The sequence below is a fragment of the Lachnellula hyalina genome, assembly GCF_007821495.1.
Source record: "Lachnellula hyalina strain CBS 185.66 chromosome Unknown contig00226, whole genome shotgun sequence".
Lineage (NCBI taxonomy): Eukaryota > Fungi > Ascomycota > Leotiomycetes > Helotiales > Lachnaceae > Lachnellula > Lachnellula hyalina.
The window spans coordinates 24,724-41,583 of record NW_022157340.1 but is presented as its reverse complement, the minus strand read 5'-3'; the positions used below and the strand labels follow the sequence as shown (position 1 = coordinate 41,583).

At 49.0% G+C, this 16,860-nt stretch overlaps 5 protein-coding genes across 5 annotated transcripts; 2 read left to right on the top strand and 3 right to left on the bottom strand.

Annotated features, from left to right (window-relative positions):
- Positions 1-10: 10 nt before the first annotated feature.
- On the bottom strand, positions 11-556 carry NUT2 (Mediator of RNA polymerase II transcription subunit; the record flags this gene model as incomplete). Its single annotated transcript, XM_031153205.1, has 3 exons — positions 11-254; positions 355-460; positions 517-556. Coding segments are annotated over 3 exons (390 nt in total), but the record flags the coding sequence as incomplete, so codon positions are not given.
- Positions 557-3,377: 2,821 nt separating this feature from the next.
- LHYA1_G008284 (uncharacterized protein) lies at positions 3,378-5,412 on the bottom strand (the record flags this gene model as incomplete). The annotated part of the gene is made up of 2 exons (XM_031153204.1): positions 3,378-5,288; positions 5,368-5,412. 2 exons carry the CDS (start codon positions 5,410-5,412, stop codon positions 3,378-3,380), a joined length of 1,956 nt encoding a protein of 651 aa, XP_031001613.1.
- Positions 5,413-8,337: 2,925 nt separating this feature from the next.
- Positions 8,338-10,028, top strand: LHYA1_G008283 (uncharacterized protein; the record flags this gene model as incomplete). The annotated part of the gene is made up of 5 exons (XM_031153203.1): positions 8,338-8,493; positions 8,551-8,767; positions 8,825-9,345; positions 9,548-9,831; positions 9,983-10,028. The coding sequence occupies 5 exons, from the start codon at positions 8,338-8,340 to the stop codon at positions 10,026-10,028; spliced, it is 1,224 nt and encodes a 407-aa protein (XP_031001610.1).
- Positions 10,029-11,138: 1,110 nt separating this feature from the next.
- On the top strand, positions 11,139-12,522 carry RGGB (RGG repeats nuclear RNA binding protein B; the record flags this gene model as incomplete). The annotated part of the gene is made up of 5 exons (XM_031153202.1): positions 11,139-11,162; positions 11,274-11,292; positions 11,361-11,537; positions 11,638-11,815; positions 11,868-12,522. The coding sequence occupies 5 exons, from the start codon at positions 11,139-11,141 to the stop codon at positions 12,520-12,522; spliced, it is 1,053 nt and encodes a 350-aa protein (XP_031001609.1).
- Positions 12,523-14,783: 2,261 nt separating this feature from the next.
- xkiA (putative D-xylulose kinase A) lies at positions 14,784-16,607 on the bottom strand (the record flags this gene model as incomplete). Its single annotated transcript, XM_031153201.1, has 3 exons — positions 14,784-15,992; positions 16,052-16,497; positions 16,541-16,607. The coding sequence occupies 3 exons, from the start codon at positions 16,605-16,607 to the stop codon at positions 14,784-14,786; spliced, it is 1,722 nt and encodes a 573-aa protein (XP_031001612.1).
- Between the last annotated feature and the right edge of the window lie 253 nt (positions 16,608-16,860).

The following is a 16,860-nucleotide window of genomic DNA, read 5'->3' as shown; positions in this document are numbered from 1 at the left end:
CCCTCGCAACATCCCCCTCCAACTCCGGCATGCCCTGCACCATCTCCCTAGCCAACACATCCCTAAAATCCCCAAACGCCTCCATCTTGCCCTTCATAAGCTGATTGCCCCTGCGCGCCAGCTCCACGAACTCGCGCGTATAGATATCTGGATTCCGGCCGTTATCGACGTAGTCGATTAACTCTGGGGGGATGTGGGGTAGGGGCCGCGAGGACGAGGCTTGGATTGTGCGGAGGGAGGATGCGAAGTTGTTTCTGGATGGCGAGAAGGGGTTAGTTCATCTAACCTTGCTTTGAATTGTTGGATAGTATAGGATGAGTAGGGGGCAAAGAGGGATAGGGGAAAAGAACGGACATAGTGTTTTCGAGCACTGCTCTGGTAGGCCGAGATGAGGAGGAGTCGTAGGTGTTTATTTGAACCATTAGTTGGTATAGATCTTGGAGTGCTCCTTTGAGTTGTTCTGTGCTTGTTGTCAGACGTGCCCTAGCTTTGTAATTAAGGGATATATATCCTCACTCTCAACCTCATCGTGGTCGGATTTTCCCACGGGCGCCATGCTTAGGTAGGGTATGCAGTGATGGAGAAGGATGAACTATGAATGATATATTCGTAGCCTTTTGAAGTTCTGGTACAGGTGCCGGTCTGTGCCATTCATGCTTTATAGTGGGGCACTCAGCCTTGCGCTAGAACCCCCTTTAGATGATATTACAGGGTTACCAATCATTGCCAAGTCACAACTTTGAAAAGGTAACAATACTTTCTTCCATTCTATCATAACTTTCGAATACAATCTATTCCTTACGAAACAAATGCCTCAACTCCTTGTTCAATTCCTCCCTTTTGCGATCAACTTCGTCCTCAATCTTCTGGGTTTCTAAACTTTTCTTATCCTCAGCAGCCTGAGCAATCTTCTGCCTCTTAATCTTCTGGAGGATTTGTTCCGGCTCGTTTGTTATAGACTTTTCAATCTTGGTAGCGGAAATATTCGTAGTAGAAACGGGACCAGCCGAGTGTTCCCTCAAGGTTTGAGCAGATGAAGGACCGTCCGATGGAGCAATAGGCGACGATGTTTCGAAGCTCGATGCCGTTTCCTGGGCTCCGTAGGATGAACCTTGAGCATCCCTAATATTAATGCTGCGTGAGAAATACGATGACGACGAATTACGTTCCAAGTTAGGTCTCGACAATCGAGGAAAGGGAGTGCGCTGCCCCGGAGGTACTGGCAGGGCTGTAGGAAGACAAGTGCTTGGAGTTATATCTGCCGATCCGGTACTCTGTGGTCGTCTACAGAGTATCAAGCCCTCGAATTTACGGTCCTTTTTGATTCCGGTATCGAAGGATATAGTCGCTCGATGTTTTGGCTGTTTCGGGATAGGGGAAGATGTGGATGTTCTGCTTGCCGAGTATCTGGATGTCGTGTCTTTCGATGCTTCTTCCATACTGTCAAGGGAAGATAGGTCGCAGTCATGATACACATCCGAGCATGTGCTTCCCAGAACTCTAAGCTCATGAGCATGAGAGCTCTCTGCATAACCGTCGAACCTCCTGCGCCGCTTCTCTCTCCTCCTATGTACATTGTTGGGAAGTAGCTGCATCCATCTAGGCAAAGGTTTGGTTTGGCTCGATTCGAAGGCTAGTTCTCTAACGGGATCGAAAATCGAGACGTAAATCTCAGGTCTAGTCTCTGGCTCGAAAGGACCCAACTCTGCCAGTTCCATGTCACCGTGACAAGAAACATCATCTTCAGTGCCATCTTCTGAAGTCGTTATATCCGCAGCATTCAGAAGTAATGAGGATTGCGACTCTCCAGACTACCTTTATCAGTACCAAATAGTCCCGAGGAACCATAAACTCACATCACGATCGGCAGGGTTCTGCTCGCTCTGTACACCAAGAACTCGTCTCCATGGTTGCAATTTCCTCCTCTTCGACCTTTTTATCATCCCATCATCACTCAACATCTGCAGCCGATCCCGACTCAGCCCCCCATCAAAACGATCCATATTCTGCAATCCCTTCTCCAAAACCTGTCCCTGACTCTCTCCAGCAGTCTCAATCTCACAAACACGACAAAGCGGAATCTCAGTCAATTCAACCCCCAGATGCCTCCTCTTAACACCTATGCCACTATCCTCAGATCCCCATCTCCCACTCGCATGCCCCTTCTGTTCTTCTTCCCCTTCTCCCTCACTACCGCTCGGTATATCCATCCTCCCCCCGCAGACCAAACACCCAAAACAGCCCGAATGCCAAAAGCACCAGCCCAAACTAACCACCTCGTCTCCCCTCACAATACATTCCCCACACACCCACTGCATGACGAGAGAGTTAGCTATTTCCCATCCAAAACTGTTTTGAGAGAAGAGGAAGTACAACTGTACAAGTTCCCGTCTTGAGAAGTGTATCAGGAGGAGTCGGAGTACAGGAGAGATAAACCATGATGGGAAGGCGGAGTATAATATGAAGAAAAAACCCCGTTGTTCTTACGCAGATACTCAAGTCCAGAACAGCCCGCCAGCAGGCACGACATACAATGCGAGCCGAAGTGCCGAGGAGCTTGGGCCGCGAGGGCAGGAACTGTGGCTGCCAGCAGATGGTGCAGATGAATGATGGCTCCGGGGTTGTGATTGGGAATTTGGGGGCTGGGATGGGGATGGGGCTTGCGGCGCGGATATGGAGTGGTGATTCGGACATGGTCGGGCTTCGTACTGGGAGGCGTCAAGGACGCAGAAGAAGGGGCGGAAGGATAGAGTTGGTGGGAGCGTGTTGAGAGGCATGGAGTTGTTGATGGCGAGGTTAAGAGTAGTGATGGCTAATTAATGATCGAAAGCTGATGTTTCAGGCGAAAACGACAGACGAGTGCAAGATGTAGCGAGTCTATAAATGAATGTATAAGGTGAGAATGTAATCTCAACTCGGGTTGAACCGCTTTCGCGGTAGGATACGCACGAAGACTAGGGAGGATGGTTACGAGAGTTGAACATTTAAAAGCTTCAGGGAAGCAACATTTCAAGATAGTGGAAAGCTAATTTCTTAAACATTTTTTCAATTTCGTGACAAGAGGTGCTCATATCCGTCATATGAGGAAGGAACGATTCTCCAAACTACACCAACATGTCTCAAGAGCAATGATTCATACAAGAAAAGAAAGGATAGTAGTATGTGCTCGTAATGACATTATGTAAATGATCGAGGCTGAACATGAAGACACGAACATCGAGATATTCCAGTGTCCATCATATCAATGTCCAGGTTGCAGTGAAAGCATGACGCCCAACCCCACGTAAACAACATATAACGCCAAATATACGCCTTGACGCTAAGAACCAATAGTGAGACGCAAATTGTATCGTAAAGGTGGACGTATCATCATATTCCTACTTCCTGTCCTTGGGTTGGGAAAGCATGTTAAGTCTGCTCATGCTCAAGAAGCCAGCTTTCTTGGCCGGACTCTTAGACGGACTGTTGAGCCGAGACTTTGGAGTAGCGTGCAATCTGGGGGCCATAAGCATTGGACCTTCAGCAGCGGCTGCCTTGCGCTTCTTTGGTGAATGATCGAGGTCGTCTTCCGTCTCATCATCAGAGGTGATACGGCGGCGCTTCTTGTTGGACATTCCGTGAGGGACAGAAGGAAGAGCGCGGTCATTCTCCTTATTGCTGCTAGGAAAGCTGCCTGGAATATTGGGAACAATACTTTGTCGAACCTGGCGTACGCTGGCCTGACCCGGAGATGATCCGAAGCGTTTGGGTGATACACCAAAATCGATAGTATGATCGCTGCGGAAAGTAAACGTGCCAGGGACGGATGGTGGTGGGTGTGGTGTTGGTCCGGATCGCATGGCTGCTGGAAGTTGACGAACACCAGCCAAAGAAGGATATTCTACCTCTCGCGAATGGCTTGCGATGTTTGAATTACCAGCAATTTCGGGATATTGAGCTTCCTTGGCCTTCATCTTGGTGTGAGGCGACTTTGGGTTGAGGATGATTCTGGAAGCCGAACGAGGAAGACCAGGCTTGACTGGAGATGGCGAATTTTGGAAGGTATTAGCATTTTTATTGGCCGTATCTGGTGTAAAATTGACATGCTTTACAGGCTTTGAGGCCACAGACTTGATAGGTGTTGTAGGGACCGAAGGAAGAGCCCTATCAAGATTTGGCTTGCTAGGACTTCTGGTCAAGGAGGGGATAGAAGATGGCTTCACAGTTGGCTTCTTCATACTAGAGCTGGCTTGTCTAAAGAGCGACTTTACACGATCAAACTTGCTAGGACTGCGGAGAAACCCCCTCGACTCGGATTTTAGATTAGTGGTAGTTGCAGACTTTGGAAGGGTTCGAGGTGTGCCAATCAAGCTTGGTTTTGACGGAGATCTTGACAAAGTAGGGATCTGGGTGCTGGGAGTCTTAGCACCAGCAGCTCGAGCTAGAGATGATTGAGTAGGGGTTGTGATAGCCGCAAGAAAGCCTGACTGTGATCGAGGGATGCCTGGTGTAGTTGGCTTCGCTGGGGTGTCTCTAGAAACAGGCCGAGCAGCTGAAGTATCATCGTTGATAGTTCTTCGTGCACGCTTAGCCGGTGCTGTATTCTCCACTCGCGCGGAATCGTTGGTCTTTGTTGGCGATGCGATCTTGCTAGGAATATCCTCTGCCTCATCCAATTTCGCCTTTGACTGTGTGCGTTTGAGACTGGTCGTGGTGGGTGTGAATCGACCAGGCTGTGCTCGAAATGAAGATGGGTGATCGGCAATTGAGTCCATCTTCTTGAACTGCTCCAGATGAACATCACTGTAACGGCCGACCTTGCCCTTTGGCTGAGCAATCTTGCGACCCAGGACGGCAGCCCCTTCCCCACTTCGATGTCGCTGCTCCTCCTTCTCAGCCGCTAGCTTGACTTTGATGCGGAGAGCCTCTTCACGCAGCTCATCCATCATCTGTTGAGCTTCAGGACCAAGGGTAGGGCCTGGGCGAGCAAATCGGAAATCAAAAGACGGTGTGGAGATTCCAATCCTTGATGGTGATTGTTGCGCAACACCTGATGGTTGACCATTACCAGCAGCCTTTATATCCGTGAATCCAAGTCTTAGGCCAGAGTCCGGCTTTTGAGTTGTACTTTGGTGCGCCTTGCTTGGGTGCATCTCTGCGGCAGTAGGCTTTGGGCGGGTAGCTGTGACGGGAGTTCGGGGAGCGGGAGGAGAAGAAGCAAGGGTATCAAGGCTGGGCCATGCGATATCTGTTGGGGTCTCGTCGCGCTCAGTAAGGGACTCGAGATGGTTGGAGGCATAGTTATTCGGCTGTTCAGATGTTGTCGTCAGTCGGCTGTTTGGGCAGAATTCTCACGATACCGCTATTGTGCAATGTAAACAAACATACCTGAGTTGGCGTATTGCCTCGAAGTCTGGAGGAACGGCGAGCCATCGTGGGCCTCTATGACTATAATACGGTATCGGTAAGGTCGTAAGTCAATGCCAAAGCCAATCTCTGTGGGGTTGTAGTAGTAGTAGTTGGAAGTGCAATTGCGTGGGGATGCTAGTAGAGAATGAGGACGTCTCGTTCATTGGCGCGTTTGGGAAGTCAACAAACGAATTTACCGGGATACGTATATCTGACCACGTGATGAAGGTCACAACCGCTCCACTCCACTTCAACTTTAGCCATCTCGTCTCGACTCGTCTCATCTCATCCTGACATCAAATGATTGCTTATTTGATGATTCTTGGGACCGATATGTGTGACTCCAACTTATCTTCCGCCACTAAAGAATGGATGGCACTTTGCGCACACTGAATGAAACCATATGTATCTCACGGGAGATAGAGCATACAGCATGTTGGAAGTATGACTGACATATTCGCTCGACACGAAGACTGAGCCAGCTTTAAAATATTCCATTTGCAACCCCAGAATACGTGCAGAATTGCATCCTCATGATGGGTTGATCAATACATGTAGGGAGAGCTGAGAACCCCTCATCAACACGATGGTGGTGATGTGACCTTCTTAATGCGGGGCTTGTCTGGAGACAGCACATCTTGGCCATTGGGCTTGAACTAATTTACCAGTTTGACTGGACGATAATTTGACAAGAGGCGATGTCTAGGTACTGGTATCTCGTTCATACTATATCACAAGGATGCGAGGAGGTTAAGCAATCGGAAATCCGATGATAGTAAGGTAGGTAGGCATCGTATCTACCCATATCCTATACAGGACAGGTACTGTACAGTACTCGAGTCGAGTATCTCTCTTATCAGAGATCTGCTGGTATTGGATTGGCATTGGTACATGCTGTACTGTACTTCGTACAGCCCGGCCAGCCTTATAGAAAGTGAAGCGAAGAACGTCACAATTGTTCACGTCAAGGTTTTCACTGTACTGTTGGTGCTCCGTACGGAGTAATATAAGGGACTCCCCGACTCCCCGAGGAGACGTTCCCACTGATCTGCGTGCTGCAAGTGAAAAATGCATGGATACTCGAGTAAGGTAAGGTAGCCGTGCTCGCCGTGGACCCATTCTTGCGGCGCTTTACGGTCTTTATCTACTTCGTACGGAGTAGTAGGTACAGTAGTCCAATTATAATTGGCTGCCCGCCTCCGCAAGAAGCTCGAGCCAATCTGGAGGGAAAAGTTTTCTCGCTTCAGAGCACATCATGCCACAAGCAGTCTTTTCACCCCCTCCTTGCAAAGACCACGGCCGACCCCCTACGCCTCCGTAAATTAATTTACTTACGATCCCTATACTCCGTACCCGGCTGGCGGCCATGGCGCAACTCTCAAACCAGGACTCCAATTGAGCCCATGCAAAACTCGCTCATGTATGTATAAATTACCGGGGCGGGCAGCTGACATCGGAGATGGCCGGCTTGGGAAAACGCCTTGTTCTGCGCGGCGTCGTTTGCATCATCAGTTCATGATGGATGGTTGTGTGATCAGGAGTTTAGAGTAACGTTGAAGGAGATGAGTACTCGCGGGGAAAGAAGAGAGAAGAGAGAAGAAGGACGGAAGATGAAAGACGAAAGATGAAAAGATGAAGCGATTCCAGGCTCAAACCATAAACCCGATGAATATAGTGAGACCCGGCATCCAAGGCCATGGCTCCCAACGGTGTCTGAGGGTGTGTACCTACTGGTGTAACCCTCCCTCGCCTACAAAATACTTCTCAATGCCACTACCACTTCCACTGAGTCCTGACCGGCTGGTAATCTTCGGATCTTCGCCGGATAACACTTTCATCTCGTGGTAATCCTGCCTTTCCCTTTCTGGCAAAGAGTACAGGAATAGCGGGAATCAAGAGCTTATTAAACTTCTTATTCCTGGGGTTGCAGGCCTGCAGCACCGTGAAGATTCTTCATGGGCCGCCCGAAATAAATTTAATACTACTGTACCAATAATACGGTAAGCGCCCGTCGCTCCTATCAATTTCTTTACTGCATGTACCTTACTGTAGATGGCTGGCGACCACCCTTCCTTCCTTTTTCCCTAGTTCGTGTGGGGCATGCAGGCTTTAGAAGTTTACTGTGGGAGCAATCGAAAGATTATGGAAGCCATCGAAGGGCAATAGAAGCAATAATGCATACGTATTTTGCGGAGAAGTCCACTAGACAAGCCCGAAACGCCCATCCATGTCTACCTCTACCTTAGTCCGTGTGCGTCGGTTCGACGTCTGTGTGCCGGGTGGTGGGTGGACTCTATTTTTGCCCTTCTCGGCCAAGTCGCTGGGAACAAATCGAGGCTTGCGAGGAATGGGACTGGTGCTGGTGCCGGTGCAGGTGGCAGAGGAGGCTACGGTCTTTTCCTAGTAGGTAGTAGGTACGAGTACTTCGTGTGTGTAGATGCTGCGAGTCTGGTCTACCACTGGGACAACGCCGGTCTCTTCTATCTGTACCTTGCCTTGCCTTGCCTTGCCCTTGAGGCCGTGTCAAACAACCGTTCCCGTTGCCGAAATCCACTAAATAATAGGTCGACCGCTTGGCCCTTCCGTCTTCGCTGCAAAGTCTTTGCATAATTCAAATATCCAGTAGTCACGCACTCACTTCTTCTTTTAGTTTTCATGACCAATTCTTCCTTCATTCTATTACTCCATCAATACTGCATCAAAACACTTTGCTTCACCTGTCTGTCTACCTCAGCCTCAACCTCAGCCTTACCCTTGATCTGATCTGATAGCGGATGTCATTGCCACCCTTCCGACGTCCCAATAAGCTTCTGCAAGTCATTGATAGTGGAAAGTGGGAATAGTGCGGCTGGCCTTGCTCTGTTACTGACTGCCGCGGCACTCACTGTATTGCCGTTGCCAGAGTGGGTCGGAACTTGAAAAGGAAAAGAAACTTCTTGTTTCAAAGCAATGGCCGACGACATGTCTATCGACAAGAAGGAACATAGTAGAGAGGGCTCCGAGGATTCCATGGACCTCAACTCTCCAACTCCGGAGGCTGACCCTGGAGCCGCTCTTGAAACTGCTGGAGCCAGTCAACAGAAAAGAAAGGGTGGACGAAAACCCGTTCGTAGTACTATTCTAAATACACCAAAAACTATCTTTACTAATAGGTATTGATAGATATATGCAACTTCCGAGGAACGGAAACAGCGTAATCGGCAAGCGCAAGCAGCCTTTAGGGAACGCCGAACCGAGTACATCAAGCAATTAGAGGAAACTATCCGTGTTCATGAGACTAATCTTCATAACTTGCAAACGGCCCATCGAAGTGCTGCTGATGAATGTCTCATGCTGAGATACAAGAACTCACTTTTGGAGAGAATCCTACTGGAGAAAGGTAAACTCGAAATCCACTTCCACTAACGATGACATATTCACTAACACAACCTCCTAGGCATTGATGTTCAAGCTGAATTACGTGCTAAGACTGGAAGTCCTCACCTTGGCCCAACGCATATACCGCAGAACATGGCACAGGCGCCAACTGTCCAACGTGCCATCATGAACAGACATCATCAGGCCAGACGCTCCAACTCCAGCATCGCACCGAAGCTAGAACCTGGCGCGCCCTTTCAGTCACCACAGTCAAGACCGACGCCGTCTTCTCACGCATCATCACCAACATCTAACTCACCAGGGTTCCACCACCAACGAGTTCTGACGCCACCTGCTTCGGAACCTCATATGCAATTTCAACAGCAACAGCAGCAGCAACAACAGCAGCAACAACAACACCGACTTCAAGCAGCTAAATCGCAATCTCCACATGGATTACCAGGAAACGCCGGGATGGTCGTCAACACTGGGCTTGGTGCTTCCATAGCACCAAAGGGACCGGGAAGTAGTGGGACGAGTGGTACGGGAGGCACTCCGGTAGCTGCCGCGTACTATCCGTCCCCCTTCCAGAATCACATTGTACGTTCCTCTGCTTCCACGCTTCATGGACTATGGATAGCGTCTGGGAGATCTCTCCAGCAACTTTTTCAAGCCCTCTAGCTCGTCCTATTTTCCTCCATGGCTCGTCTTAGAAAACAGTACTGACTTAATCTGCAGGAGCAACTCGGCAAGCTGACCCCTCCCCTCTTCATTTTCATTTATAGAGCTATGTTCGTCCTAGATTGATTCCGTGAGTACAGAACAGGAGTACGATGCCCAAGCCGATATGGTCGACGAAGACCCCACCGAATCTGGGCCAGGCCCATACCCCGAACCCCTCCCACCTAACCAACACCATATGGCCCAACAACAGGCCATGAACCGAAACCAGCAACCTGGTCAGCAAGGCCAGGGCCAAGGCGTGCAAATGGACGACAATGCTCAGGGATTCGGTTCTATGACACAATTACTCGATCCTTACGACCCAATGCTCGACATGGATCCCTTTGGACTTTCTGCATCGATGTAAGACAATCCCTGTTGTTATTTTTTTAAGGACAGGTCTCAGGAGCCGTGAGAAAATCTGGCATACTCGTAAAGATACCACACAGCTCCCGAGTCATTATAGCACAACCCTAAACTTTATTGAAGTAAAGCTAAATTCTCGTCTTCACAGGCAATTTCCATCATCTTTCTCTTTCGATACGAGCTCTATGAGGTGAAAAGCATATGATACCCATGCATTACACGGCGCACTTTAACAGATCATCGGCGTATATGGAGAGTATGAATGAATGAATAGGACCCACGGTATGCACTTTGGTGGTTTCGTTTCTTATCTTTTGTAGGATGGAGGACATTGCTGAGATCCAGGGTGGAGTTTCAGGGGTTCTGTCCCGAGACTTGGGAAAGGTCTTTTCGAGCAAGTGCTATGACACACCCTGGATCACCAGGGCTGTCCTAGCAAAAACTTTCTTCGGATAGCGAAGCATTGGAGATGTTGTAGCTAGCAGGTGGTTTGGTCTTGTCACATAGCGACCCATGGAAACGGGTTAACTCCTCTTTGTCTATACAAGCAAAAATCAACAGGCTCAATGAGATGAATACTCGCACAGTACAGAACATACATTGGCTCTATGAGCCTACAGAGATCTAGAAGCACCTAGTTAAACCGACCCAGGTGCCGCACAATTCACTGAGGCGAGTGATATCTCACAATTGACGAAGCAAGCCGTGAGATGTTTGCTATAAGGGCACGTATTCTTTGACATCCCTAATCCCCTGCATAAGTTGACCCTCGGAATATCATCTCGCCCCTTTATTTACCTTGACATTTCTCTCTCGCGAGCAATTCACGCGTTCAGCCGCGGATTATGCACTTTATGCACTTGCAACGCACACACAGAAAACCATACATAATTCTATAAATTCAGGTATGTCAATGAAAACCTCCAAAATAGACTTGAAAATAAAATAGAATAATCTCAAACCAGCATATAAAGATCCAGCATCAATAGGTTTGGCACATTGTGAGAAAACCGAATTTTGACAGAAAATGATCAACTCAAAGCCCTGCCCTAACAAGTCTGTGTTTAACGCTAGTGGAGCTTCGGTTCCATTTTTTGTGGTTGAGTCTTTTTCGTTGACGACTGACCGCGACCGTGAGCAAACTACTTCGAGATCTCCCCCCTCAAGGTCTATCAACGCAACAACTCGAGAGACAGCTTCCTAGCCATTAGGAACCTGTCCGTCTCGATTACTATTTTCTCCATCTCCGAATTGTTGTCTCGATAGCAAGGCCTTCTTCGGAGGCGCTTGAGAAGGCGGACAAGATGTCCACACAAATTGCCTCGAAGGTTCGTCATCCCCCCATTGCCATTGCCAAAGACATCAAAGACAATGCGCAGATGTCTCGACACAACATTGACTCCATCTTCGAGACACGGAAGCTGACTCTGCACTCTTAGAACCTCTACGAGCTTCTCGGTATGACGAAACCTCTGCCAATGGACCCTGATGTTCTGGCCACGCAGCTAATTCGAGGTGACAAATAGGAAACAACCACGATGAAGACTCCGACAAGGAACCCGAGCCACCAGTAAAGGTCGTCGATAAGACTCCTGCCCGGACAACTAAGCGCAATGCTCCTGCAGAGGCACCAGCTTCGAAACCTGCCGCTGGATCTGACAGCCGAGGTGGTCGCCGCGGTGGATTCAATGGCAACGAAGGAGGTTAGTAAATCACTTTAGATGCACACCCAGCCATTCCCAGGACCTTTACTTGTGTTCTTCTTCTTAGTGATCATCCACTGACATTCGATTCAAAATGCAGCATTCCGCGATCGCCAGGCCGGTAGCTCCAACAACCGTGGCAAGCCAACCGGTGACGCTGGCCAACAGGACCGAGCCCCAAGAAACGAGCGTGCCCAGGGTACCTACGAGGGCCGTGGAGGACGAGGCGGCCGTGGCGGAAACCGCACCTTCGACCGACACTCTCGCGGCGTTGGAGGGTAAGCAATTGAAATTTTCACAATCTTAAGGTCTATTCTAATATGTATACAGTGAATCTGAGAAGCAAGCTGCTCACGGTTGGGGTGCCACCGAAGGTGATGCCGAACTCAAGGATGAGGAAGCTGGTGAAGCTCTCGCCAAGGCCGACCAAAAGGATGCATTGACTGGTGACGGCGATGCTCCTGTCGATGCTGAGGCAGCTGCTGAAGCCGAGCCTGAGGACAATAGCAAGTCTTATGCCGAGTACTTGGAAGAGCTTGCCGAGAAGAAGGCCGCTCTCAATGCCGAGGCTCTCAACGTTCGCAAGCCCAACGAAGGGTCCAAGGAAGACAAGAAATGGGCCAACGCCAAAGCAATTGCTAAGGAAGAAGAAGAGGATTTCGTCGCTGGATCCGGTGGTAAGGCTAAGCGCGAGCGTGAGCGCAAGCAGAAGCAAACCCTTGACATTGACCAACGCTTCGTCGAGGCCCCCGAGCGTGGACGTGGCGGTTTCCGTGGCGGCCGTGGTCGTGGCGATGGACCACCCCGTGGCGATCGTGCCGACAGAGGCAACTTCCGTGGAGGACGTGGCGGCGACAGAGGTGGACGTGGCGGCCGTGGAGGTGACTTCAGAGGTCCTCCCCGTGGCAACACACGCAACAATGCTGGCCCCTCTTCCACCATCAACACCGAAGACAAGAGCGCCTTCCCCAGCCTCGGATCATAGATCTGCTCCCATACAAAACCCTCTTCCGATCTTCCTGGTAGTGCGTTTAAATTTTCTCACAACTACTACAATACGTCTCCTGTGCTCCTCTCTTGGGAAATAAACAAATCGAACGAGCAAAAAACTTTGTGCAATGGGTTAAGCAAGCTATGGGTGGGATCTTTTACTGAATTGAACTGAACTGGATTGGCAATACGATGCGAAAAATGGAAATGGAAATCTGAAGTGGAACTCTGGTATTATCAAAATGGAACTGGGCTTGTTTCACGGAAGCAAGTCTCGTTTTTAGTCCTATCAAAAATCACCTCGAAAATTATATTTGCGCTTGCTGTCATGTCATGTGTTGTCTTTTTCCTTTTGAGTCTCGCAAAACAAAACAGCAGCATAGGTATGGATGGATAAATGCTTAATCGGCTGTGGTGAAGGACTTGGCTAGTTCCTTGTAACGGTAGAGAAAACAATGGTACTTTCATCTAATTTAGGCCGCTATGCCTGCCTTTTCTACTTTAATGTCTCGAGGATAATTTAACCGGCGTGATATGCACTGTAGACAGACAGCCCGGTCTTGTATGATGGTCCTGTAACGTGTCATGGAGAAGCCGAATCCGGTTGTCTTATACTTATACACAACCAAGTGGTAGTCCTTTTTAATTAATCACTCGGCAGGTTCCGTAGCGATGCACACCACGCCCCAGTATGGCCTTCAGCGAGGAAGCTTGAGGGGCTTAAGCATTTATCTACTTTTCCTTCTGCTTTTCCTTCCTCGGCAGTGTTTCTTGTTATACTGAGCCGACTTCCGACTTCCACGGTGGGCTTCGGATCGTATCGTGCCTAGCTAGCATCGTCGCCATGCTTCACTGTTGGAATGCATGTATGTATTAATCCCAAGCTTTAGGTGTTTTGCAGAGTCTCTTGTAAGATAGATGTTAGATATCTATGTATATACTCACTCGACTTTCGTAATGTGAGTGGAGAGAGTAGTTACATGGATTTCTACAGTAGGCGAGCGAGCTGTGGCCACAGAAAGGGGAATGCCGTCCATGCCTGCCTTCCATGAGGATTCGCTTGGAATGAACCTGGTGACTCGCTATAGGATGAAGACAAGGTGACTCCTGACGACTGGTGTAAATAGAAGATCGGATCGGTGGCATTTCCAACAGCTCGAAGTGGGGTCGTTGGGTGTTTTTGTGTGGATTCGCTAGGTTGCAAGCATGAGTTGTAGGCCTGTGCAAGAAGAATCTTTGGCATCCGGCTGGGAGGTATCATTTGGATTGATTTGATGTCGCCACAATCTACGTGGTTTCGAGGTGACTGTGTTCATTATTGCTGAATCCAGTAAGGCAGCATCAAATTTTCCAAAATGATATGCCTAAAGTGATTGAACTCGAAAGGAGGCTTAATTGCTCTGAGTGTGGTTTTGCCTCTCATCTTCCAAGACAAATTCTATGATAATCTATGTCTATTGTGCTGAAAGTCGAGGTTGCCAATCATTCTAGATCTACCTAGGTAGTGATCTGAAGTTGGCAAATTGTAAGTCTTGCAGCAATATCAGTCCAGTTCAACTCAACTAACTGAGTGACTAGATAGGGTTATCTCCTGCACCACCACCGTCTCTCTCCTAGTTGGTCCCGAGAAGGTCTCGATCGCGCGCCACAAAGAAATGAAATCAGAGTACTTTGACGCTATCTGCTACGGGGGCTCGGCGCCCTGTTGTTGGAAGTTTCATGATAGGTACCTGGAGCCGATTACTACCAGACCAATCGAAGATATCATCGCGGGCAAGCTAAGACAGGGGAACGATATAAAGCGCAACGTTCAAGTTCACTGGGAACTTGTTGGGAGCAGGATGGCGAGAAGGAGGGGAGTTTATACGGAAGTAACTAAACAAGTGAAATGTCGTCTGCCTTGGACATGATCTTTAGAAAACAAATATACGTGTAGACAAACCAGCAAAGGAATGAAAGAATCAAAGCATGACTTCGCATCGTATCAAATTGCGACACTCCTCGACTACCTTTCAATCGAACTTAAGTAGAGGCGATTAGTTAATCATGATTTCATTTTCTAGGAGTCGTGAGACATTCTGTAAAGCGGCTCTAGATCTAAATGACCCCCACACCGCTTGGGAAGCAAGTAAAGCAAGTCCGAACCAACACCAGGAAAGTAGTAAGCAAACCAAATCTATAGGAAAACACAAACCCGACTCCCCTTCGAGAAGCGGGTTGTTCCCACACCAAGCCTTTCACCTGCAATGAAAAGAATCACAGATTCCTTTCTTCGCCCGCCAAAACATCTCCTTCCATCTGCTCAAAAGCCTTCAGAACATTTCCATACCGCTCAAAAGCATCCTTCCTATACCCCTCATCAACCTTTTCAACAGCCTCGCTCTCCTTCCACCTCTCCCCGATCAAATCCTCAAAACTCTCTCCTTCATTCCTCTCCATAGCCCAAACGGCCTTATAAGCCCCCCCTAACGCACAAGCATTACCCCCAACATCTAGCTTCCACACACCCTCAGTACCGCCTAAGACGTCCCCGATGATGCGTGCGATGGCGGGATTGAGCGAGCCACCGCCTACTAGGTAGATACGACGGGGCTGTGGCGGGAGCCCGGGGGACGGTTTATGGGTTAGGTTGTGGGAGCGGAGACGCAGAGATAACATTTGTGATTCCACTATAATACGAGCTTCTGTTTCGGTGCCCCATTTCTTCTCTGATACCTGCAGGTCCGAGCCATCAGAGGCGCAGGTGTAGCGCCATGTTCCTGCTCGGACGTTTGGGACAATTTCCGGGAGCGGAAAGTAGAGTCCGAGTTTTGCTGGATCGGAAGGGCTTTTCTGCCCGAGTGGTGGTGTAGAGAGGGCAGCTTCGTTGAAGGTCGACCAGGAATCAGAGGATGTTGGTTTAGGAAGGCTGTCGCGGACCTTTTCACGGGCTAGACCGCCATTCTTATAGCAGAGCATAAACATGTAGAGGCCGGCGGTGGTGGGATGGTTGAAGAAGTGGTAGGCTGGATCTGGGAAGTATTTCGGAGTGGACATTAGAAATGTGGTTGACGTTCCGAGGGAAACGATTGCGTCGAGTGGTCGAAGAGGTAGTGCGAGGATGGTAGCCGGATTGTCGCCCGTGAAAGGGGCGATGCCACAGTTAGGGGCGAAATTGTAGCGGGAAACAAAGTAAGAGGAGATGTTCCCTAAGGAACCGCCGCCATCTTCTCGCACTTCTCCCAATTTCTGCTTCAGTGAGTCTAGGCCATCTTCACCGGCCGCGAGCGTGAGAAGTGGTTCGCACCATGCGCCAGCATTAATATCCCATAGGTTCATGCCACAAACATCGCTAATATCAAACACAGCTATCTTCCCCAGAAACACAGATGCGAGGAAAGACGAGACAAGAGTGATGCGTGAAGTTGCTCGATAAACATCTGGATACTTCTTGTGGAAACGCATGATTTGTGGACCGGTGAAGCGCTGAAATGGATCCAATAATCAGCTTACATACTTTGAGTTTGTGTTGAGACAAGACTTACATGATGTGCTTTACTACCAGTGACCTGAGCAAGCTTCTCTGGTGAACCAAGAGCAGCATCGAAAGCGTCACACTCCTTCTGAGTACTTGCATCCTGCCAATTTGGACTATTGGGATGGGCAAATGCCTTCTTCTCGAGCTGGTTAATCAAAGTATCCTTTGGATCCAGGTCTCCGAGTATTGTCTCGCCCGCCTTGCTCCAGTAAACGCTTCCATGTTGCTGACCAGCACCTGATATACCCTTAACCCGTTGGAATGGTGTTCCTTTTTCTTTTAGTCGCTGGAGAACTAAATCCACAGCTTCCAGCCACATGGCGACTGGAGCATAGACTTCTCTCTCTGCCTCGTTGACATGGACGCCTTTCTTGATTCCATATTTGGATAGATCCGCGTCGAAATCAGCTTTTGCTTCGTACAAGACTTTCAAGCTCGAAGTGATAACGATTGCTAGAACTGTTAGCGTGTTACTGAAGATAAGGATATGTGCTACCTTTCAGTTGCTGCGTTGAGAGATCGAAGCCCAGGTAAAGAGGCCCTTGATCAAGTTGGGAAGGCATTGTACTAATACTAATAGATGTGTATTGAGTACTTGGTGTTTGCAATATGTATCCTCGAAATTATCTTTGATATTCCCAAAAGCAAAACCGCTTCCCAGCTGCCCTTTTTAAGCAAGAGGGATCGGATGTGCGGTCTTGAGCTTGGACTTTGGGCGGCGTGGGGAGACTTACATCATCTGCAGTGGCAGGGGAGCTTGGACAATTGATAGGCCAAAATCCTCTAGGGTGGCGTTTCTGCTGTCGAAAAGAAACT